We start from the raw sequence: 25,324 nt of genomic DNA, 5'->3' as shown, positions 1-25,324 counted from the left end.
TGACTTTATTATTATTCTAAAATGTGTGTGTATGTGTGTGGTTGGGGGGCTGCCTATACCATATATTGTCTTCTGAACTTCAAGAAATCAATAATATACTGTATATTACAGCAAAATAATGAAAATGTTGTATTTAAAATTTAACCTTGCCTAAGCTATCTTCCTGAAAAGATAATGTTGAACAAACATATTGGTAAAAACAATGTCTGCCTAAATGTCTTTAAAGCCTTACCAGCTATGTGCTTTTCTCTCACAATTAATGTCACAAAACTGGACAAAAGCCTAATCAATTCAGTTTGTTCAGCTGTCAAAATGTACGTGCATTCTGGGTAACCAGACTTCAAATGCTATACCTTGTAATATACATGCAAAAGAAAAACAGCTTTAATTTGAGGGCATTTACATCCAAATCGGGTGGACGGTGTAGGATTTACAGCAATTTTTATACCCCCCAATAAACTCTGACGGGTTTATTTTCACTGTCTTGCTGACACAATACGTGTCTTGCATCACTGACAGTGACAGCTCTTTGGACTTCATATTGAGAGTTTACAGTTAGACCCTTTATCTGCTTACTCATTAAGTGCAATAATAAGGGAATAACACACCTGGCCATAGAACGGCTGAGCAACTATTTGTCCACTCAAAAGCTTCTGGTCCCTTAAACATTTACATCCCGATTTAGAAATTAAATTATATCTGAAAGTTTGTAATTTTTTTTATTCATTATTGAATTTAAACTCCAATAAACTGTGGTAGACACCTAAAATAATCACTTTGTGAGTGTCCAAATAATTATGGACCCGACTATGTTTTGCTGGTCTATGTAATCAGATTTCTCTTATCCCCTTAGGACAGATCAGGATGATGTGGATGCCACTGATCTTCCCCGTGAAGTTGCTTAACAGAAATGATTAGTCTGATTTACAGATCCATCTGGGACACAAAGTGATTTTTCTATACAAAAGCACACAAGGGATCTTATGTGCAATATTTCATCTTATTTAACAATAAAAAAGGCCTTCTTAAACCAGTGAATTTATTTTAAATCCTCAATGACTGACAACAAAGGGCACAAGTTATTAATATTATTTTTTCTATTTGGATCATGATATAAAAAAGGTAAAGCATGTCCTTTAATAGTAGTACATACAATTAGACGACATACTGCTTAATACTAGCTGTCGACGGAGAGACCTGGTTCCTGCTTGCTCTCGTTCAACACAGCCACACCATTCAGTACTGTATACAGAGAACGTGACATTTTTATACCTTAGTGATCAGAATGATCAACTTGTATTGGTCAGAATACAGGATGTGGCCACTGCAGCCTTGGCAGGAGCAACTGTGGAAATGTCCACATCATCATCATCATCATCATCATCATCATCTGAGCTCTCATCACTGGATACATGACCCCTGTTTTTGACCCCATTCGTCCCCCTTTCATTGGTGCTGACACCTTTCATGGCACTGACACTGTCATTGTCCTCCGAGTTTTCTTCACTACTGTCTACTTCCTCCACATCACCATCATCGACGTTCTCCCGGTGTCTACCCGGTTTCTCCTGCCCTGGCTTCTGGTCAAGAATGAATATGTCGTGAGGACTGGTGTCCATCTCCTCTCCCTGCAGTTCCCCACTGCAGAAAAAGTTATCAGATTGTTATAAAATCATGTCAAGACTCAATACACATGTACTGTTTCAGTCAAAAGGATCAATTTTAAATCTTGACAAAAACTGTAATGGGTGATTGTGATTCCATGATCTGGTGCTTCGTGGGTGCCTTGTAGCTCTTAAAAATGTAACTCTGTGTAACTTTTTCTCATTTTTCCACAATGCTTCCTTGCTGACAATGGCTACATTGTGTTCTTAACTCATAAATAGGTTAGAGATTTTGAATCATAGATTTAACAAATACAACATGTGGTTAAAAAGCATCCATGGTAACGCCATAAAGGACATTCGATGATTTACTTAAAATTTCAAAATGAGCTTAGTCAATATCACTGAAAATAAAAATAGTACCAGATATCATTTTCTTAATAAATAAGTGACCAAGTATAATATTTTTGTCTCATTTGTTTAACTGGGTTCTCTTTATCTACTTTTAGGACTTCTGTGAAAATCTGATTATGTTTATTTATATGGAAATATAGAAAATTCTACCACTGCAAGCATAATATCAGTGCAACACAAATAGCACCTCAATCATAGAATCACTTAAACAATACATGGAAAAACCAGTGGATCTTCAATCTTGTGCATTTTGTGTGCTAATGTTGCCAAAAATTGCAAAGACTTTGGGCAGAGTATATTAAATACATCTTTCAGCTATAAAATCTAAACTGATGGCATACGTCAAAGTGAACACAAAATAAGGAGTAATATCTTTAACAAAAAACCCTGAACAACAAATAACAAGGATCCAAAATAAGCAAAACTATACAAATGCAAAGAACATTTGAAGAAATCTTTCATATAAACAATAGAAATCTAAGATAAAACAATGCACTCAGATAAACTGATTTCCTGGTCTACCTGATTATGTGCATGATACGGAGTACTAGTGCTGAAACAATAAGTCTCGCGTGACAGCGTGACCTTTCGTTCCAGTGTGGAATGCACAATGTTTAGAATCTGCTTCGCATGTGAAGAAAACAGCTGAACAAAAAAAGCAGGAGGGTTTGCAATTAAAGTTGTCATGTGTGCTTGCTGATAAAATCTTTCTGTTGATTTTGAAGGATTAATAGATGCTGCAGAAATCCCTTCTACAATAAGTGTATGTATGAAGCGTCACGGTGTATGGTTAGAGGGCTACCTCATGGTTGACTTTTCAAAAAAAATTTTTTTTTTTTACCTGTCCAAGTTCCTTAATTAAATGGTTCGCATGCCTTTTTGTGTCTGAATGAATTTCATTTGGACTGCCCTAAAATCATACTAAAGCTACCTCCGTTTCTCCACTGTGGACACATGTTCATCGAGCCTATGGCCGAATCTCATGCTGATATTTAGTACAACTTTTGCTCATGTGATATTGCTTAAATGTGTGTATATACACAAGGATTTATGGTAACCACCTGGTGCTGAGGGGAAAAAAGCTGCCAAATGTACACACTGCTGAGTAATCCACTATTAGGGTTGTCAAAAGTACTGGTACTTCAGTACCAAGTTGGTACTAAAAAAAGAAAGAAAGAAAAAAAAAAAGAAAAAAGTTGACAGTACCAGATTTTCATAAGTATCAGTAGTACAGAGTACGGGGTCAACCCAGTACTGACGCGCTGTCTGATAGGTAGACAGTCGGGAACTTTTCATGGGTGCACCGTGCAACAAGAAAACATGGCGAATGGCCTCCCTGCTGCTGCAGTGGCTCCAAATCCACAAAAGCTTGAGGACAAGAAAGGTGCAAAGAGCCACATCTGGACATACTTTAGATTTGAGGAGGGTCACAAAGGGAACATCATAATTAACCAAAAACCCATTAAAGCACCTTAATGACCGACACCCGGATTCATTCAAGGAGTTCAAGCAGGTAAGCTTCAAATTATGGTAGCGGTTGCATTATGAATATTGTAGCATAGTTTAAATCCAGTGTATTATTGCAAAAAAACATAATTGTTTTTGCTTACGTAATGGTTAGCATATGCACGTTCAATGCTAATACGGTCAAGAGCCCTTATTAAACATTTAATGCATTAACTTTTATTAGGGTAAAATAAATGGGAGGACATGATTGGGTTTACTAATTTTACACACAAGAGACTTTTTTGATTACCTATATATATGAAATTTGTGTGTTAGAAAATAATAGATGTGTGGCTAGCACTGTTTATGTCTTTAAAGCGTCATGAAACACCGAACTACATTTCCTGAGATTTTTAACAGAGGTGTTCATATCGCACATCATAAGAGACAATCTTAGCACCCATTAATTTTAACTGTAGTTGAAAATTGGTTAATTTTTAGCTTTTTTCCGCTATTTCCGTCTTCCGTGTTAAAATCTCATCATGTCACACGTCACAGGTAGTGACATGGCAATGTACTATAGTACACTGGTGTCGGTGTCTCATAATTATTCATGAGCCATATTCTTATCCTATGAGAAGATGCTGTCTCTTAATTATTCATGACAGCACGTGGTGCTTTCCTACAGATGTAGATGAGAGAGGTGTTCAAATGGGTCGCAAGTGTTTGTTTCAGTGGTGTAAGAGTCCTAGCGTTTTCTCGGGAGAGCTATGAGAATTGGAGAAAGGTGGACTTCAGACTTGCTCATGAAAGCAATGATGCGGTCGGTACCGAGTCCCGAGGACTTTTCCATCCCTTCAAATGAGGTACGTGTCTAATTTTTAACCATAATATAAAGCTCTGCAGGCCATCGCGTACAAAACCATGCAGTCTGCCTTGAAGGGAAGAACCTTCAACTTTTTATTCGTGAAAAGATCAAGCCTATTAGCTAACTACCATTCCGACATTTCTCACATCCGCGCTGCCTCCGGTTTTGTTTTGTTTCCTCCATAGTCACAAAAGCAGCTAATGGTTCAAATAGATAGGGCAGAGGACCTGCACTGCTATCTACTGTGTCTCCATTTAGCTCTGGGGATTCAGGAGGAGAGAAGTCCTCCGCCTCATTTTCAAACTTTTTGTCACTATCCAACTTTATGATGAGTGTTCTGAAGGCTCGCCCCTCTCATCCTCACCTGCCTTTCCCTGCCATGCCCACGCCCACGCCCACTCCCCCTCCCGTCTTCACACACGCCCATTTAAGCTGCATTTTTCAAAAACATTGAGACGTAGACTTGAGCTGAAAGACGGAGGTTTCATGACCCTTTAATATCAGTCAGTCAGAAAAACATTTCTACTCTTGGCTGGATAACTCTAATAGCTTTAATAAGCCCTTTAAATATAAACAGAAACAGGAAGTTTGGACTAAAGAAAAAGTATAATAATAAAAGTATATAGTAAGGGTATAATAAAACAGATCCAGCTTAGTGTGAAAGATCTTGAATAAGTCTGGAAAATCCAGTTAAATTCACGTTCTGCTCTGCTCACCTGTCTTTGCTTCCCGTCACTCGCATCTTCTGCCACATGTAATCCAAGAACATGGAGGCCTGGAGCAGACGGCCGATCCTCTGCATGTGTCTCTCTGCAAAGGCAAAGCCATGACGATCACAAATGGTCTGCAAATTATTAACCCTTTACATTACATTTCATGACATAACATTATAATACTGTATCCCCTACATGTTTATGCCTTACTAAAGTCCTTTCAAGAACCTACTTAAAAAAATAGCAATTTGTTTCAGATTTCACAATCGAGCACTATTATTCCATCTGTTATTTTAAACTGTACCATAATTCTCTCTGAATTCTCATTTCTTTTTAGTCAGACAGGGTTTAACTTTGACATAGCTGCAAGGCAAATCAAAGGGTTGAACATTATACGTTACATCTAAAATGTTTTATAGAGATGCCGATGTAAATAAAGTGTGAACAAAAATAGGTTTTAAAAACATTATTGAACAAAGATAAAGAACAATGTTTAATAAGTTACTTTGGTAAAAGGTTTTTCTAAGGAGAATGTTTATTTAACATTTATTGATGGAGACTCCGGTGTCTGTGGAACTCATTTGTAAAACTGTTTTTGGTGTGGTGATTTATTTCAAGACACAAAATAAATAGAAGATTGTACAGGAACAGCTGTTTATGGCTGTTTGAGAGTAAGTAATAACAGACCAACACCTTTTTCAAAACTTTATTCCCTACATAAATTGCAGTTGTAATCGATACATTATTTAGAAATAAAATAAATTAAAAAGAATCTAAATCTAAACTGGTAATATTAATACTACTTATGCAACTACTAATAATCTTTAGCATGTTCATTTTGAGATTATAATATTACATTAAATTATAAAATATTCTAATATAAAATGTATAAAATCAAATATAGATGATTATCTATATAGATATAGTGCACAATAAGTACATGCTGTAAAACTAAATGTGGACACTGTACCAGACTGCTCCGTATAGCAGAAAAGGCGGAGTCATCTGAGGTCACTGAGGTTTAAGCTACTAAAACCACCATTTCACCAAACAAGACATGGATGCGAATCAGGAGTCAAACTTTTACAGGAATTTATGGATTTTTATAATCAGTGCTTGCTGGAATCTTACACTTTAATGGTTGCTTGAGTTAGGGTGTTTTCATGTGTAAAAAGGAAATTATATATGACAACTTGAACAGCATGTTCACACCACAAAGTTTACTAACCAGTGTAAGGGATGAGGCCCTCTAGATGAGCGCGCGCTCCCTGGAACTGCAGCAGGTCGTCTGGGCTCAGGTGAGTCAGCAAAACCTGTAACACTGCCTGGGCACTCAGACAGCTCCGTGCATTTGTGTTCCACACCACACAGTATCGCAGCAGAGACTCTAAACATACAAGCACACGACTGATTTACTGGATGATTTCCTATAAACCTGAACATAATCACTGTCAGGTTCACATTTACCTTAATGTCCTGTTCTACTCAAACTTGAACAGAAATGTTCACAAGCAAAAATAAAACAGATTTCCCCCCTAAAATTCATGTTATGATTTTAGTCACATGATCGTGAACTCAATTGTTTTTTACCATAATTACCTGACATCAGGAAGATCAAAATGCCAACAGAAAAAAAAAGTGAACTGAGAATTTTTATTTATTTATTTATTTATTTTTTAAAGAGAGAACCTGGGTCAATGCTTTTAAGGGAGAATAGAATAGACAAGGGTTAGACAATTTTATTGTGACTCGTAATACAAATATAACAGTAATATAATAATAATCACGATTGTTTTTATTATTTTTGATGACATTATTGAAATGAATGATGTTCTATACTGAAATACAGTGATTGGTGCTGAGCGCTCACCTTTCTGGTCCTGCCTTAGCCTAAGGATGGTTTTCTGCAGATGCTGTCCAGACCCTTCCTCTTGCTGGATTTCTGCCAACACAGAAATCATTAGCAACATTAGAACATGTGTGTGATGGAAACCATCTATTAACAATTTAACAGTTGTCATCATTAAAGATAAATAGATTACACTTTAAGTACCACTAGATAAAAAAAATAGCTATTTTCAAGGTTTTCCTTGTACTTTCAAAGTACAATTTCAAAGTACTTCAAGCACCTTGTACAAGCACAAATTACAGGAGTGGAACACTCCTTTTGGTCTTCTGCTGCTGTAGCCCATCCAGCCTCAAAGTTTGTTGTGTTGAGCTTTCGGACATGTTTTTCTGCTCACTTCTTTTGTAAAGAGTGGTTATTTGAGTTACAGTGCCTTGGCAGGGCTCTTAAGTAACACCTTTGTGTTGGAGACACAGCTTCAAATATGTACATTATAAACTGATATGTTCAATTCTAAATGTTACCGCAAAAGGAATTTTTTTTTTTTAACAAGGATAACAATTTGTTATTATGAAATTATTACGTGTGTTTTATGAGTTTATGAATGCAGCTGTAATCGTATTTTATGTATGGCTTCTCTCATAATGACCAATGCAATAAAAAAACTGGGACAGGTAAATATGCCTTCACATAAGACACGTTAAAATAGCAGGTGACTGTTTCCATTCCTGAAGCATAAAAATTCTTCTTAGACGAGTATGAGTCAACAAGCAAGACAGCTGTTAAACCTGTTGAGTTGGTCAAAGAAACTTACCCAAATATGCCAAGTGGAAAAAAGGCATGTAGTGTTATAACACACCTTCCACAAATGGACTCCAGCACGTACACATGTAGACATGGCGACTACGTAAGCAGCATGGTTTGTACCCTCCTGCATATAAAAACTTTGTACAGTAGATGGGATATAGCTTCCTGGAATACCTACTTTGACCACTTCCTCTGATATTGCCCAATTTAAATAGTGAAGGTTGTTGGGTTAGGGCTACATCATTGTGCATCTTGTGAAAACTGCAGAAACTGTGCCAGCAGTACCAACATAGATGGTATATAAAGCCATTATGCCAATCTTGTTACAACAGTGGCAAGTATTTTACAGAGAGTATGGCTGCCATGCTTGCAGCACATTGTCTGGAGCATTGCTTCGGACATAAGACGTTCGTGATGGCAACCAGTTATTAACAACAATTTAACAGCAACAGCTGTCATCATTAAAGATAAACCACTCAAACCACTATAACCGCAACAAAAGTGTTGGCTGAATTCCAAGCTGACTGAATTTCTGACTGTGAGGTGTTATTTCGCCATCTCGGAGTATTTTCCTGAACAGTGTTAACGTGCTCATTGTAAAGTTGTCAGCCAGTGACAAAGCGAGGGATCCACGAGTGTAGCAAATGAGAAAGTTTGATAATGAGCTCTGAAATGCCATTTTTTATTCATTTATTACCCCTTTTTTAGTCCATGGAAGACAAGATGAATCTCAATCTACATTTCCCTGTAATTGAGATCGAACACACATGTATACTGTGCCTACATTTCAGTCTTGCCTGGTTCTCATTAAGGTCCTGCTTTTTTGACAACTTCAAGATTTCATACTGCTTTGACCAACCTGATCCAACTAATGGACTTATTAAAATCCTTACTGAGACATTGTGTGTATGTTTGACAAGGAAAAGACCAATGTGCAGGGCAGTGCCTCTCCAAGACTAAGGCTGGGAACCACTGTGATACACGAGTGAGCACAGTGGTTCACGTTGTGTAGTTTTGATTGAACTTTTTTAACCTCCACCAAATAAAACCTTGCATGGATGGGTATTGAGATTGTCGATTTCAAACACCAAGTTCAACACACACACACACACACACACACACACACACACACACACAGACAGATATTTTGAGTATGATGGATAGTGAGTTAATATTACTAATAAAGACTAACTATATTATTAATCATTAAATTCAACAATTAAAATGTTATATTATTAATTAATTATTCAACAAATCTTTTATTTCCTGCTTAACCCCTAGCTCACGCCCACATTTTTTGTCGGTTCGTCTGTCTCACTCCACAGCAGTTTCCTAGAAATGACAACACAAACTTTTATTTTCATTTCCTCTCAATGTCAACTGTAGTTGGAGTTTCACTTGAAATTAAAACTTACATAATAATTAACAGGGTTACTTATTTCTACATGTACTTAATCAAGACAATGAATTTCTGTTAAGTCATGGCATTCCAGTGTCTTTAAAACAGGGTTCGTACAAATGCTTCATAATGAAATTCCAGGACTTTCCAAGCACTATTTGTTTTCGTCTTCAAGGACTATACAAGAAATGTCATTCAAACATATTCTTTAATTTCTTCTTTTTAAATTCCAAAATACAACAATAATAATAATAATAATAATAATAACAATAATAATAATAATAATAATAATAATAATGCACAATAAATTTTTATATGGTCCCGTTTTGCTTCATCTTCACCATAACGTCAATATGCAGGGTGTCCCAAAAGTCCCCATACATAGGGGGAATTAGCATGTTTTTAGCAAAATGTCCACATTCACTGTATTTTAATACAGTCAAATTCCCAACAAAGCGGTTCTCATTTACATATTGTTCTGTTTCTGTTGACAGACAGAATGAGTATGAAATAATGACTGAAATGGCTCTGCATTGGCTCCCAGTGAAATCTCGTATTGATTATAAAATACTATTATTAACCTATAAAGCACTAAATGGCCTCACAGTATCTAAGTGACCTTTTGGTTTTCTATGATCCGCCATGCCTACTTAGATCAAAAGATGCAGGCTATTTGACGGTACCTCGAATAGCGAAGGCTTCAGCAGCCTTCTCTTATAGAGCCCCACAGTTATGGAACATCACAGGGAACCTGGGAACCCAGGGAGCATCGGGCACAAGGCAGGGGGCCAGTCCAACACACTCACACACCCATTCATACACTATGGACACTTTAGACATGCCAATCAGCCTACCATATTACCATGCATGTCTTTGGTCTGGGGGAGGAAACCAGAGTACCCGGAGGAAACCCCCGCAGAACATGCAAACTCCGCATACACATGGCCCCGGCGGGACTCAAACCCCAAACCCTGGAGGTGTGAGACGGACATGCTAACCACTAAGCCACCGTGCGCCAGTTATGGAAGTGTCTTCCAATTAGTGTTTGGGACTCAGACACAGTCTCAGTGTTTAAGTCTAGGCTTAAAATGTATTTGTTTACTCAAGCCTACCCTGACTAGACTTTCTGTTACGCTAAGCACAGTCCTAATAATCTTTTGTCTCCCTCTCTCCTGCTGTCGAGCCACACACAATTTTATGGAGATACTAGAGATCCTGATCCTTTCTGCTCTCCAGACCTGCCTAAGCCGTTTCGGATGCCCTACCTCTGGATGGAGCTCTCATCTACTCCAATTCCAGATTGCTGGGACTACGGCTGCTTCTAAGGCCAAACAGACTTCATATAAAACCATAATTAATTTTTTCACACTATCCGTTGTTACCCAGATGAGGATGGGTTCCCTTCTAAGTCTGGTTCCTCTCAAGGTTTCTTCCTCTTAACATCTTAGGGAGTTTTACCCTTGCAACCATTGCCACCAGCTTGCTCAATTGGGATAAATTTGCATATACCGTGTTTATATATTTCTGTAAAGCTGCTTTGAGACAATGTCTATTGTAAAAAGCGCTATACAAATAAAATTGAATTGAATTGAAACACAGCCCATTACGACTACATGTTAACCAGCAGTCACTTCCAAGCTGCTGCTCTGTACTACTAAAAGCGGTTCCTCTCTGCCCCTCACAGAACAGAGAAGCCGCAGAGAGAGGTATACATGCGGCGGGAAAGCAGAACCTCATGCTCGCGGGGCAGTACTGGCGATTCTCTTCTATGGAAAGTAGCTAAGGTTTTCCCAAACAGTCGCTAGATTTGTTGCCAAGGGCCTTTTTGGGGGGGGGGGGGGGTAACAATCGCTCTAAACGGGTCTGAGAAGTGGACTGGAGCGGTCTCTGTTCAAATGAGTGAGTGAATAGTGTGGTTGGGGGTTGGCTGAAGTGAGGTGTCATATTTTAAGTGAAAAGATTATTTTCGATAGAACACGAATACAATCACTTTAAAAAGTTATTTAGTCATTTTGTTTTCATTTACATTTTATAATTCAAGCACTTTAAGCACCACTAGATAAAAAAAAAACAGCTATTTTCAAGGTTTTCCAGTACTTACATTTCAAAAGGCCACCTTCAAGTACTTCAAGCACCTTGTACAAACCGTGTTAAAATGTATTAAACCTATAGTGTTTTAAATTCCTGGACATACGACTGATCCAGATTACTTCAATCAAAGATTTGTCTCAAATAAATAAATAAATAAAAACATTCCATCTGATTGTATTTGTAATAAATTTAATCTAGCACAAAATTACAGGAGTGGAACACTCCTTTTGGTCTTCTTCCAGCCTCAAAGTTTGTTGTGTTGAGCTTTCGGACATGTTTTTCTGCTCACTTCTTTTGTAAAGAGTGGTTATTTGAGTTACAGTGCCTTGGCAGGGCTCTCAAGTAACACCTTTGTGTTGGAGACCCAGCTTCAAATATGTACTTTATAAAAGACTTTACAAACTGACATTTTAAAAATTCAAAATTTTTTCTCAAAAGAATTTTTTTCTTTTACAAGGATAACAATTTGTTATTATGAAATTATTACGCATGTTCTATGTGTTCTGTGAATGCAGCTGTAATCCTATATTATGAATGGCTTCTTTTATAATGACCAATGCAATAAAAAAAACTGGGACAGGTAAATATGCTTTTACATAAGACACTTAAATAACAGGTGAGTTTCCATTCCTGAAGCGCAAAAATTCTTCTTAGACGAGTATGAGTCAACAAGCAAGACAGCTGTTAAACCTGTTGAGTTGGTCAAAGAAACTTACCCAAATATGCTAACTATGTAAGCAGCGTGGTTCGTACTGGGTCCAGCGTGGTCCTGCGTATCTTTTTTTTTTTCTACAACTGCAGGACTAAAAACTTTGTACAGTAGATGGGATATAGCTTACTGGAATACCTACTCTGACCACTTCTTCTGATAGTGTCCAAAGTTAATAAATAGTGAAGGTTGTTGGGTTTGGGCTACATCATTGTGTATCTGGCGAAACAGCAGAAACAGTGCCAGTGGTACCAACGTAGATGGTATATAAAGCCATCATGCCAATCTTGTTACAACAGTGGCAAGTACATTACAGAGAGTACGGCTGCCATGCTTGCAGCACATTGTCTGAAGGATTGCTTCAGAGTTTGACATTTCTGTTTATGTTGGAATTGTACTAAATGTTTTGGATGTGCATAATCTCGCCGAATTATCAAGATATCGAGCTCACGTATGGGGAAGAGGGTAGATAGTGATTTCATCAGAGGGATGCAGCATGGGTAGCAGTGTGGTTGGCTGGCTTTATCCTCACTGGTTAGAGGGTCCCGTATGATAAGGGAGAGCTGGCTAGTGTGTGGGAATTTGCAGGTGACTAAATTGATGAGAACATAAGTAAAAATCCAAAACAAACAAACACAAATACAACCCTGGGCTGAGACAGGCTACGTAGTCCGATCTCTGCAGTAGCTATGTAGTCTTAGTCTGTAAGGGCTGATGACTGTACCTTTGATGACTCGAAGCACAGTATGAGGTTGATCCAGTGAAATGGCTATGCCCAGAGCCTTCAAAAAGTTCTTCTCATGAAGCAGATTGGACAACTCCTGCTGCCTGAAATGAAGAGTTAACCCATATAATACAATGCTGCTTATTAAAGACACCAAAAAAAAAAAAAAAACATTTGAGGGAGAGAACTCCTTCATAAGTCCTTTGAACCACTGATGAGAACAGATGTCTTAAATATGTTAGGGTAAGCACAGTTGCATACTTGTTCAGTTGCACAGAAGTTAATGAGTCCACTGGCACTCCATTAACCTGAACTACCTGTGCCAAACGTCAACTCATAATGTGTAATGTAATGTGTAATGTGTAATGTAACTCCAGCCTAACACTGGCTTGCGAAACAGCTCTAGCAACGAGTGCTATGAATACTCCTGAATGGCTAGCAACATACCGCTAGCTATAGTATCATTCTAAGGATACAGGATATTTTAAATACAGAACTTTACATTGTTTTGACTGTAACATGAGCACAGTGAAGACCATAGAGGAACATTACTTCAGAATCTGATCCTCTTGCTTCGCCTGCTCCTCTGCTAGCTCCTCCTCTGTGACATCCTGGAAGGAGAAGAAGACAGACACGAGGGAAATCACTTATTTTCCACTTGTTTGTATTCAAGCACATATTTAGCTCATAATTCTTTTTAGTTACATTATGTTAATTGCATCTTTTGAGCCTTGTTAACATGACCTGTCCACCTTTTTGTTGTCTAAAATTCCCTTTAAACAACATTACCTACAAAAAAATAATACAAACTAAAGCCTTAGTCCAAGACCAAAGTGCTGTGACGCCGTATAAATGTCTCCTTGTCTCCTAAATTAACTTTATTCAGTAGTTAGTCAGTAATCCAGTTCCTGTGTTAATGCATGTCTCTGTCTTTTGCCCAGCGTTAAACTTGACCATAGCAACACCTCAATTAACTTAACGCAGTGGTACAAAAAACGCCCTGGATGATCAGACCTTCCACACTGTGATGTTGGAGTCAGCAGATCCAGTCACTATAAGGTCATCGCTGCTGTTGCCATGCAGAGCCCACACTTTGTCCTGATGTGCATCAAAGGTCTTCACACACTCATTGGTCTTAATGGTCCAGAGCTTCACAAGGCCGTCAGAACCGCTACAGTACAACAGAGGACAGAGATAAAGACAATTATCCAATAAGTCAATCATGTGGCAGCAGCTCAATGCATAAAATCATGCTGTTATAGCACAAGAGCTTCATGTAACATTCACATAAAACATCAGAATGGGGAAAAAGTGTGATCTCAGTCATGTTGACCATGGCATGGCTCTTGGATTCAGACAGGCTGATTGGAATATTTCAGAAACTGGTATTCAGTCTCTAGAATTTACATAGAATTATTCATGCAGCATGTGAGCAGCAGTTCTGTTAATGTCAGAGGTCAGAGGGGAATGGCCAGACTGATTCAAGCTGACAGAAAGAGTACAGAGTACAGTAACTTAAATAGCCACCCCTTATAACCATGGTGAGCAGAAAAGTCAAGAACAGGAATCTACGGTTTCGGTGGGCGCAGATTCACCAAAATTGGACAAACCAGCTTGTCTGGAATAAACGTCATTCAACATTCTGAAATTTGATGTGAATATTTACTGAAGCTCTTGACCTGTATCTGCAGGATTTTATGTGTTGTGCTGCTGCCACATGACTGGTCAATTGAATAATTACATCCATGCGGAGGTACGGATTCCTATTAATCTGGCTGCTGAGTGTACATGGGAGCATGGCAAAAAAAAAAAAGCCCACCAAACCGTTTTTGAGGAATTTATTATGCTGATAAACATGTGAGATGTGATCATAAGGTGGTGTTGTAAGAGAAATCAGATAAGACATCTTCCACTTAGCTGCCAAAGATTCTTCTATTGTCATGTGTGTGTCTGGGGGTGTGTATGCGTGTGTAGGTGTTTTCCATTATTAGCATTATTAATAGTGGCTGAAACGTGTGGCTTACCCAGAAACTATCTGAGTGCCTCGGCTGACAAATATTATCTTCAGCACAGAGGCATCGTGTCCTTCAAACGTCTGCAGAAAATAAGATTAGAATCGACAACATTTAACCTTTATGACGAACATGAAGAGCTACAGACATGCATTCCAAACAAACATTTTCCCCCACTTTTTATCAGCTTCATTGTTAACCGCTAAACCGCCACCTACGTGATCCATGTGAAATACCTTGAGGCAACTAAAATCTTGAAGGCCCCAGAGCTTGATTGCACCATCAGCTGAGGCACTGGCCAGCACTTGGTCCACAGGGGAAAACTGCACACACCAGATGCCTCTGCGATGACCTCGAAACACCCCGAGCAGACTCATGTCAGTCAGAGACCACAGCTTGGCAGTGCGGTCCTGAGAACCAGAAGCTAGTAGCTTATCGTTGGGCGAGACAGCCACGCTGTTTACATCCTAAAAACAACAAGTGCATCACAACATACGAAATGTCTGATAAGAGCTTTGGAAAATGTGACATCAGAAAATGAGTTATGCTTCTGCACATATACAGATAAGGAACGAATAAAAGATAGCAGATCAATCACATGAATGCACTAAACAACCCTATAAATGTTTTATAAGATTTTACACCACTTTATACTGCAGAGATTATTGTAATATTTTGAGATACTGGATTTTTGATTTCACTGAGCTGTAATCATTAACATTAAACAAAAAAAAGCTTGAAATATTTCACTTTATGTGTAATGAACCTAGAATATATGAACATTCCACTTTTTGAATTAAATTACGGAAAAAAACTAACTTTTCCATGATATAAAATATATATTTTTTAGATGCACCTGTATAGTATATGCTTTTAACTGATGAAACCAGATAAGGATCATATTAGTTTGCCTGTTATTGTTTTGATAAGCTATTTAAGCCTAAACAATCATTCATTCAAGCTGGTTTTAAAATACAAGTTAAGTAAATTCTTCTGCAGCTATAAACTTGTGTAATTTAAGGTCATGTTTTCTTTAAACGTGAACAAAGCATTCATTTTCAGTTTGAGACACAAAGGGCTGCATGATACCGGACCCTACTTCCTTCTTACCAAGGACATTTTCCCCCATGACATAAAAACGCAAATGGTCCTCAAATACACTACTGACGAACTCACACGCTGAGTTATAACAAAGAAAGCATTCAAAACAATGACTCACTTTATCATGGGCCTTCTCAGTGTTCCGAGCAGTAAGCAGTGCTGGCTCGACGCCCAGACCAGGAAGAATATCAGGCAGATCCCATATTTTAATAGTGCAGTCCTGACTTCCAGACACCAGGAAGGCCTTCTTTAACCTACACACATACAAAGATATTGAGCAGGAAGTGTTACAACAAGGCTGTTAAAACATTATTCAGCTTCACCTTTCCCGTTATCTTCTTATCATAAAATACATATAAACTCTTCAGAGGAAACATTCCACAGCACTGGATTCTGTCACTTCAATTACAGAAAAACTGAAAAGCTTTTGCTTTGATCATCTGATCCTCATGATTGCAGTTGATGTGAATCATCACTGAGAAATTAACAGGAAAGATATGAGTAAAGAGAGTGTAATTCTGGAGCCACCCACAGTTCCTAATTAATTAAGTGGTTAAGACGAGCATATGCCTCATGTGTCAAAATCAATGATGCAACAAAAAAAAAGAACCAATAGCAACACATCTCTTCATTTAAGACTGTAGTTTTAATATCCGTTTTCTATTTTAAAATACTAAGCTATGAATACTAAGCGACTAGACGAAGCATTTTTATTGTCGGTGCTTCCACTTACAAGCCTTTCAAAACCAAAATCTAGTGTTTACAATGAACTCAGAAAACAAATGATTGTATAAAAGAAATGTACTCAAAACTTACTCAATTTGCTCAAATTCCAGTTTCAAGTCTAAATTATATGTAACTTGGACCATTTCGGCAAGTGACATGGGAGCATTATGTAAGGATGTTATGTCCTGAAGTGCTTATTCCTCTTATAACCACAGCAATTATCCAACAATTTAATTAAATTTTTTACAATTTTGTCAATAATTAAAGTATGATGAATCATATTTTATCTGTTTATAGTTACGTATAATGGTGAGTTAGTGTTAGGTATATTAATATGTCATAGCAGCTACAAACTGTTGTTCCCCAACAACCCTCTCTTTTTTTCTCTCGACATGTTACTGAGAAACGGCAAAGCACAAAATCCTGTCCTGAAAACTCTACCAAAGTGGAAAACTTACTGACTGTTACAAAGCGTTGATGCCCAAGACTTCCATAAATGTTAAATAAATGCCTCTTTAAGAACACTTTAAAAGTATAAACTATATTATAGATTTAACACCATTCAGCACTTTAATAACTACACTTCATATATTTATACTCTGGCCTTTCTTCAATGTTAGAGAGCTTCTCATCTATTGAAATAAGCTTTCATATGTGACCTTGAGCAGGAAATGGAGCCCACAGCATTGGAGTGGCCATGGCCCTGAGCCACACACTGTACATGACCAGTCACAGGGTCCATCGTCCAAACCCGCACAGAATTATCCTGTACAGACAAACAAACGGACACCTTTAGAGAGGGAGTTTCTCTGTAGCAACTTCCAAAACACCTCTGTATTCGGAATTGTGTATTTAATCTCATCACTCAGGGGATAAACTGGAGGAAAAAAATCCCCTCACCTTGGCACAGCTTGCAAACATGCAATGTTTTCTGAACACGTCCAGTGACAGAACAGTGTCTACAAAAAAAAATCAGGTCATTGGAATTTGCAAAGAAGGACAAATACACACAGCTTTGCTGAAATGACTTTGCTGATTGACTATACGCATGAATCTAGATTTACCACCGTGGCTTCACTTTCAGATAGTAAACATCATGCACACGTATACAACCGTCCTGATCACAGGAGGTACGTGACTCAAAACAAACCCACAGCTTGCTGAAGTGCCACCTACTGGCCGTTACTGACCTGTGTGTCCGTAGAGAATTTGGCAGCTGTTGGTGGCCAGCTCAAACACCTTGAGCTGAGAGCTGTTTGTCGCCACTACTATGTGACTGTCCTCTTTTCCCAGGAACCTCACATCCAGGATGTCATCATTATAGCCCACAAACTACAGAAAGCACAAAACAGTCAATAAAAGCATGAGACTTTTTGTTTTAAAACAGTGGTGCTACAATACTATATTACATTACATTATATTATCCATACCGCTTATCCTACACAGGGTCGTGGTGGAACCTGTCCCAGGGAACTCAGGGCACAATGAGGGGGACACCCTGGATGGGGTGCCAACCCATTGCAAGACATAAACGCACACACTCACACACCCGCTCACACACGACAGAACATTTGGAAATGCCAATCAGCTTACAGCACATGTCTTTGGACTGGGGAAGGGAACCAGAGTATCTGGAGGAAACCCCAAAAGCACGGGGAGAATGTGCAAGCTCTGCGGAGACAGGGTGGAGGCAGGATTCGAACCCCCGACCATGGAGGTGTGGGTAACAGTGCTAACCACCAAGCCACTGGGCTATATTACACTACATTACATTAAATGGTCTATACTTATATAGCGCTTTTATCCAAAGCGATTTACACTGTGTCTCATTCACCCATTCACACACACACACTCACACACCAATGGTAGTAGAGCTGCCATGCAAGGCGCTAACTTGCCATCGGGAGCAACTTTGTGTTCAGTGTCTTGCCCAAGGACACTTCGGTATGTGGAGTCATGTATTCCAGGAATCGAACCGCCAACCCTACAAATAGTGGACAACCTGCTCCACCACCTGAGCAACAGCCGCCCATGTAATAATTACATATTACATATTACATCATATGCAATGGTGAGTTAAGCAGGGGAAACTCGGGCTGAATCTAAAACTAATTTTCCCTTCACCTGAATTATATAAAAATCGGTATTATAACTTAAAAAATATACATCTACAAGGGAGAACAAATCACTAGCATGGGAACTTGGGACAAGTTAGTTCAGTAGGCTGCTCATTTAGTGCTTTTTCATCAGTGTTTTTTCTCATATCCAGCACCTAGTGAAAAAGAAATACTTCATACTGTATGCAAGCTGAAATGTAATGCATTTGCGCATATGTGTGATGCACTACTGAGGATGCATTTTCGACAAGAGACAAATCCTAATCAGCTACACTGCAAGCACAAAACGGTCATCTGGCTGTGCTAAGCAGAGGCGTAGCTGGGGGGGATTTAAGGTTTGAACTCTTTCTGAAATATATGATAACAGTTCCACAACAGTTTAATAACAGTTTGTGGCTGGTAGCACAGTCATGGCAATGTAACAACTTTCATAAAAGGTCAATGAAGCCATCGTTACAATTTCATTTTATTAGCGACCACCTGACTATAGTGAGAAACAGCCAATAAGAATCATGCATGTTTTCCGCAGTGACAGCAGATGAGGTTTACAGCAAGCGGTGAAAATGTTATTTCATTTTTATGTTATTAATATGGCAGGACTGGTTGACGGTAGACTGTGTGATCACCACTCCTACTATGGTGTCTGGCATCCACATAAATTGACAAGCATGCCAAACTTCTCAATTTAATCGCACAGGCAGTGCTGTGAATCCAAGTGTCTAGGAGAAGATGTGAGATGGGTTTGTGAGTGATCGGTGCTCACCTGCTGCTGCACAGTGAGACAGGGCAGTTGATAGAGCAGGATGTTGTGCTCAGCGGTGACTGTAGCCAGGTGGTTGCAAAGAGGCAGGTAGAGGCAGTACAGCAAGCTAAGAGGATCCCCGTCTTCCTGTGTGGACTGGGACACCGCAGTGTTTGGTAGCGTCTGTGTGAACACGCACCGTGCCGAGCTCGACTCCCATACCCTCAGCACACCTAGCGAACACGAGGAGGCAATTTGTGCTCCCATATGCACTGGACAGTATTGCACAGGAGCCTGATCATGATAATAATACCACATTGAAAGCCTCAAACAAGAGAGCCGATCACTAAGTTATGTCTACATAGCAACAAAGCGGTTTCTTAAAATGATTGAATGAATAAACTATATGAAGCACACTAGGTAGTTTCATTATGGCAGCTACCAATTGTTGTTATTAAATTAAGATTAATGTTAAATAAAAACATCATAGAAACTAGGCCTGTCACGATAACTACATTTTGTCAGACGATATACTGTCCCAGAAATAATTGCAATACACGATATTATTGTCATTTTAAGACCATTTTATGCAACTGATATATTCATACATTTATAAATTTGAATTTTCACTTAAATATGTCCAAAATTCGACTTCTAAAAACATTATTTCAATTAGGGGAACAGCTGATCAAAAAATAATTAATAAATAAATAAATAAATAAATAAATAAATAAATAAATAAGACAGTCCACAAGAGGGTGAAACAAATAAATACAAAGTGAACAGCACCCTGTTATATTGTTTACTGAAAAAAAAAAAAAAAACACCCTGGCTGTTAACAAAGTCCATTTATTTTTAAACTAAAGTGTATAAAATTATAAAATCTAAAGATTTAACCTAGGCTCTCAGGCCAGTTCTGTTTTAAGTAATAGTTTTTGTCTTCTGACGAAAATAATTTACATTTAGACTTAATTAAAATTAAGTTTTAATTTATTTTAAAATAAATTAAAACTTAAATATAGTCAATATTTAATCATCATATTTATTTGTTTTAGTCAATTGGACTCTGACTAAGATGGCTTCAATTTGTAGTCAACTGCATTTTAGTTGATGAGAAGATGCTCAATTTAAACCAAATATTCACACATTTTATATATTAACGAAAACACGTATCAGCATAAACATGTGAAAACTTTGTTTTCCTTGTTGTGAAAACCTGATCCCCTGAAATAATAACATTACAATGAGTTCACTACTGTAACGCAATATTGTGAATGAATTCTTTATGCTTTAGTTATACATTGTGCATGTTTGAGTGCGTTGTTACAGAAAGAGCATATTCACAGCGTGGCTTACCATTCATCCACTTGCGAATTCACGTTATTTTGTGCAGGAGCAAGTTGTAATATTAGGTTTGAGTTGTGTTTATGTCTGATTAAGCTCATGTGTATAGAATGCATTTGGGAGAGTTAAATAACCATCTAGTAAAGTGCTTCTGTTTACCGCTGTTCAGCTTCAGCTCACGCAGCTTAAGTGGCTCAATCCCTGACATTATCAACCATGACTGGATTATTTGGAACACTAGAACTTCTTTCTAGATTTTCTTCTTCAAAAAAATGTGTTAGAGCATTGTTAATATCTTGTGTGTAATTATTTTTTTCAAAAGTATGTTTTAGGGATGCACCGAAATTAAAATTCTTGGCCGAAGCCGAATATAATAAAAAACTTGGTCGAAAGCCGAATACGTTTTTTCGTGTTTTTTCCATTTATTTTACCATTTTTTTCACCATTGCATAAATTAAATAGTCAAAGTGTGCTTTTTACTATTTTGTCTTGCTTTTCAAAGAAAAAAATCAATTACAAAAACTACAATTTCAAAATATTTATTTAACACTGAACATTTTTTTTCATTCCAGCAGGGATAGGCTACCAACAAGGCACAATATAACTTTAAATAAATAAATGAGTCAAATAAAAATATTTTGATGTGGTCATCTTTGAGCCCCCTTGAATAGCCGATGTTAGGCCTATAAGTGACTGCTGAAAGAATGGAACACTCTGAAGCCTACAACAAAAACGTGCATTAAAAAGTGCGCAAAAAATGGTTCTATTGGGTTCTATACGGCTGATTATATTGGGGATAGATACCGCTCGTGTCCCTGTACACCTCGCGGAGTATTATAGTGGATATAGTATAGTTAGATACGTTGTTAATGTTATGTACCGTGATAGATTTAGTTAGTTTAAACTACAGATTAGTTCATTTAGTCCCCGCTGGTTGTTCCGCTCCCAGTCCATAGTACTAGTTCATGTTTCTTGTTTTGTGTTTTGACCCTGTTTTCAGTGACTACGTTTTTTGGATTACGATTTGGATTTGTCTGCCTGCCCTTAAATAAATACGTCTTTACCTGCTTCCGTACTCTACTCCCTTATGTCTCACGACGTGACAGAATACTCCGGAACAGAAACAAATCAAACGCACGTCTCCACAGTAAACAATGTCATGGTTGTCAACATCCGAAGAGCACGTAGCACGTGCATGCGCGCGCCCCCTCATCGCTCCGAACGCGCTCCCAGAAGTGAAGGTCGTGAAATTTGCGCGTCTCACTCTGGTTGCTAGGCTATTTGGCGCGTCATTAAACACGTCATTGTTCGGTCAAATTTATTCAGCCTTTTCACTTATTCGGCCGAACACCGAAAGTGCTTTTTTTGCTATTTTCGGCTGAATAATTTCGTTTGCCGAACATTCGGTGCATCCCTAGAATGTTTTAATTAAAATCAGTGCTAGTGCTTGCTACACATCTGAAATTTGAATGCACAGTTTTTGCATCCAAATGTACAATTTTATCTTAAGTGCTACGTTCGAATTTTAATTGGACAGCCCTAGAGCAGACGAGAGGACAGAAGCAACACGAATGTCTAAAACGTTGGTGACATTCATTATTATGTAAACAAACACGCATGTAAAAACAATAAGCAATATCGAGGTCAGCAAAAATGATTGAGGTCATGTCCATATATCGCACAATAAGTCGATAACAATCATCATGACGAGCCTAATAGAAACACTCACCAGTGATGAGTATATAAAGACATATGTACCGTATTTTCTGTGCAAACCGTAACATTTCTACACACAAAATGGTAGACTGGGTATTCAAACATTTATCAAGTATTTTATTTAAACCAGGAAATGAGTCACTAAACAGTAATGTGAGACAGTATTTTACAAAAGAAGAGAGGTGTCTACCTTTACTCCCAGCGGTGACAAAGTGTAGCTCTTTGCTTTTCACACCAAGTTTAGAGTAATCCCCATTTTCTGGGAGAATGACTACTCCCTCCACAGCCTAAAAACAGAAAGCACACGGACAAATGACAGCTCTTCATTTCCACTTCATTTACAACTATCCAAGCAAAAACAAACTTACACTAACAGTATGAAAAAAATAAATGTGTGTATAATATACAATGTACAGATTTCTGGAGCAGAGTCGTACCTCATACACAGCAACAGTTCTCTTCACTTTCCTCTCTTTCAGATCCCACACAGTGCAGATTTTGTCTCGGCCAGAGCTGGAATCAAAACACAGCATCACAATTTGGCTTAGATTTTCACAACAAAGGGAAAAGTTCATAAAGGATTAAAATAAAAACATCAACAGTAAACCTATGAATAAATATATTTTTTCAAAAATGTAAGGTGACAATGAAAATAGTCTATACCAGTTACAATACATTTTATATACCATTAGTATAAAATAAGTTAAGACATGCTTTTTTCAACATTTATTATCGCCAGAAAATCAAGTTATCACATGCGGTAGTAATGTTATTTGTAATATACGGGTGATTACCACAAACAACGAGTTTGACATATTTCAAGAATGGAATATGTCCCCATAAAAGCACTGTATCTACCAATTAACTACCCTAGATGGCTTAGAATCTTAGATTTTTTTTATCATCAGGAATAAAGATGCAGCCACCGTTAAAGTGTGACGTCACATCAGCAACCAGTGTATGTCCCAAAAACAACCAAGCTTTTATGATTAGTTGTACTGCAACCTTGGAATATTGGCAATGAGAAATTTTCAATTCAAAATGAATCATAAATCTCATTCACTCACTAACAAGACAAACTGTTCAGCAGCACTGGCATCTAGGTTTGTTTTTCTTGCTTTCTATCAACCAATGTCCTGATTGGTCAGGAGGTTTAAAAAAAAACAAACAAAACAATTGATATCATTTAGAACCTTTTTGAATAGCCAAAGGTAGGCAACTTAAACTTTAGAAGCGGTGTCACTTTCCATAGGATTACATGTAAAATGTGCACTAGAGGATGAAAAAAAAAAAACCAAAACAAACATAAGGTATGAAAACATCCTTATAATACAACCAATATAAAACAACTTTCCATTATTTTTTTCTCCCAGTACAGTGAAACATGCTGGAATATTCACTTAACCTTAAATTGCCAACATTCCCTTCAGTGTACCTGATCAGAGTTTGGCCATCGAGAGAAAAAGCCAGCGATGTAACCGTGCTGAAGTGGCTCTCCAGAACGCAGATGCACTTGCTGGTGCGCAGGTCCCAAATACGGATTCCACACTCCATAGAGGAAGAGAAGAGTTGCAGCAAGCTGATGTCTGGATGGAACTGCACCAAACTGAACCAAGCAAAAAAAAATATTTTTTTAAAAAAATATATTTTCAAGATTTAGTAATAAAAAGAACAGCACCTACATATAGAACTTTTAGCATATATATTATTGAACACTGCTCAGTCAGAAGAATTTGTACTCCATTACTTACTGGACAACGCCAGACGAGCCTTTCAGATTGTGTGTGCAGTACTGCTTGAGTACATCCCACAGCTTTATAGTGCCGTCACAACCCCCTATAAAAACACATAAGGTTTATATTTGCCTTTACTGGGACAACTGTGTATATCCTGCAGCAAGATTAAACCATGTCCTACCAGTTGCCAAAAGAGTAGAGGTGCAGTCGAACGTCATGCTGGCCACAGGCATGTTGTGAATCGCCCTCCATGAGCGAGTGCACTTCTCTTGCTTCCAGTCCCACTGCTTCAGCAGCAGGGCCCTGCTGGCAGTCACCAGTATCTGCGAAAATATACAAACACAGCAATCTTATTGCTCATCTCTTGAGAAACATGGTTTGTTAATAGAAAGTTATAGAAAAGGAATCTGAATGACAGAAGGGAGAATCAACAACCTCATCATCAGGGCTGAGAGAGAATGAGGTGATGTCCTCCTGATCATCCTAGATAGAAAAACAGAATGAACTATGCTGTATTCATGTGTATCTATAGACCACATGTTCCCATCCATGGTCCTGGAGTAGCCCCTGTCTTGTAAATGTTAGGAAGAGGGTTGGAAACCTCTATAAGAGTGCTGTACACATTTACCTGTTCAATACTGTGAACAATTTTGCCAGTGAAAATCTGCAAAATGTTGACTCGTGGCCCAGACGTGCAAAAGATGTACTTTTCATCATGGCTTATCTTCATGTGAGGTGAGGAAAACAAAATCACACATAAAAAGATTGATTAATCGTCGTTTAATCACAGCTGCACCAGCTACAGTAGTACACTTATTTACCTGTACTTTCCCTCCCTTGTAGAACGGCTCGATTTTGCTGGAGACAGTATAGCTAAAAGCAGATAGAGTTTAGTGTTAAATTAAAGCAACACATGTGATTGATCTTAGCTACAACTTACCACACAAATACATACGTATATCTAACATCATTTGCTTAAGAGGAAGTATTAAACTTACTTTGTTTTAAACCGCAGAGTGTTGGCTGCCATGGCCACACCTTTTCAAACCTTTTGTGAGAAAGCGTATTTATTTATTTGTTTGTTTGTTTAAAGTTACAGAATTACAATTTCAACTGAGCACATTCTCCCTCGCGCAGTATACATGTGTTCAGAAGGGGCAGCGGCGCACAAATATGACGTCACACAAATACAAAATAAAAACCCGTTCT

The 25,324-nt window shown here is 38.1% G+C and overlaps 1 protein-coding gene across 1 annotated transcript; it reads right to left on the bottom strand.

Moving 5' to 3' along the window:
• Positions 1-1,020: 1,020 nt before the first annotated feature.
• On the bottom strand, positions 1,021-25,324 carry tbl3 (transducin beta like 3). Its single transcript, XM_053612556.1, has 23 exons — positions 25,114-25,324; positions 24,937-24,988; positions 24,744-24,839; positions 24,551-24,598; positions 24,297-24,438; positions 24,131-24,215; positions 23,815-23,985; positions 22,817-22,892; positions 22,570-22,666; positions 19,341-19,552; positions 17,651-17,792; positions 17,361-17,419; positions 17,120-17,226; positions 15,853-15,988; positions 14,870-15,100; positions 14,646-14,716; positions 13,636-13,792; positions 13,174-13,232; positions 12,622-12,725; positions 6,916-6,987; positions 6,274-6,432; positions 5,049-5,142; positions 1,021-1,641 (listed from the first exon to the last, which is right to left on the bottom strand). Exons 1-23 carry the CDS (start codon positions 25,143-25,145, stop codon positions 1,290-1,292), a joined length of 2,754 nt encoding a protein of 917 aa, XP_053468531.1. The 5' UTR covers positions 25,146-25,324; the 3' UTR covers positions 1,021-1,289.

The sequence above is a fragment of the Ictalurus furcatus genome, chromosome 2 (genome assembly GCF_023375685.1).
Source record: "Ictalurus furcatus strain D&B chromosome 2, Billie_1.0, whole genome shotgun sequence".
NCBI lineage: Eukaryota > Metazoa > Chordata > Actinopteri > Siluriformes > Ictaluridae > Ictalurus > Ictalurus furcatus.
This window is presented reverse-complemented; position numbering and strand designations above follow the sequence as displayed.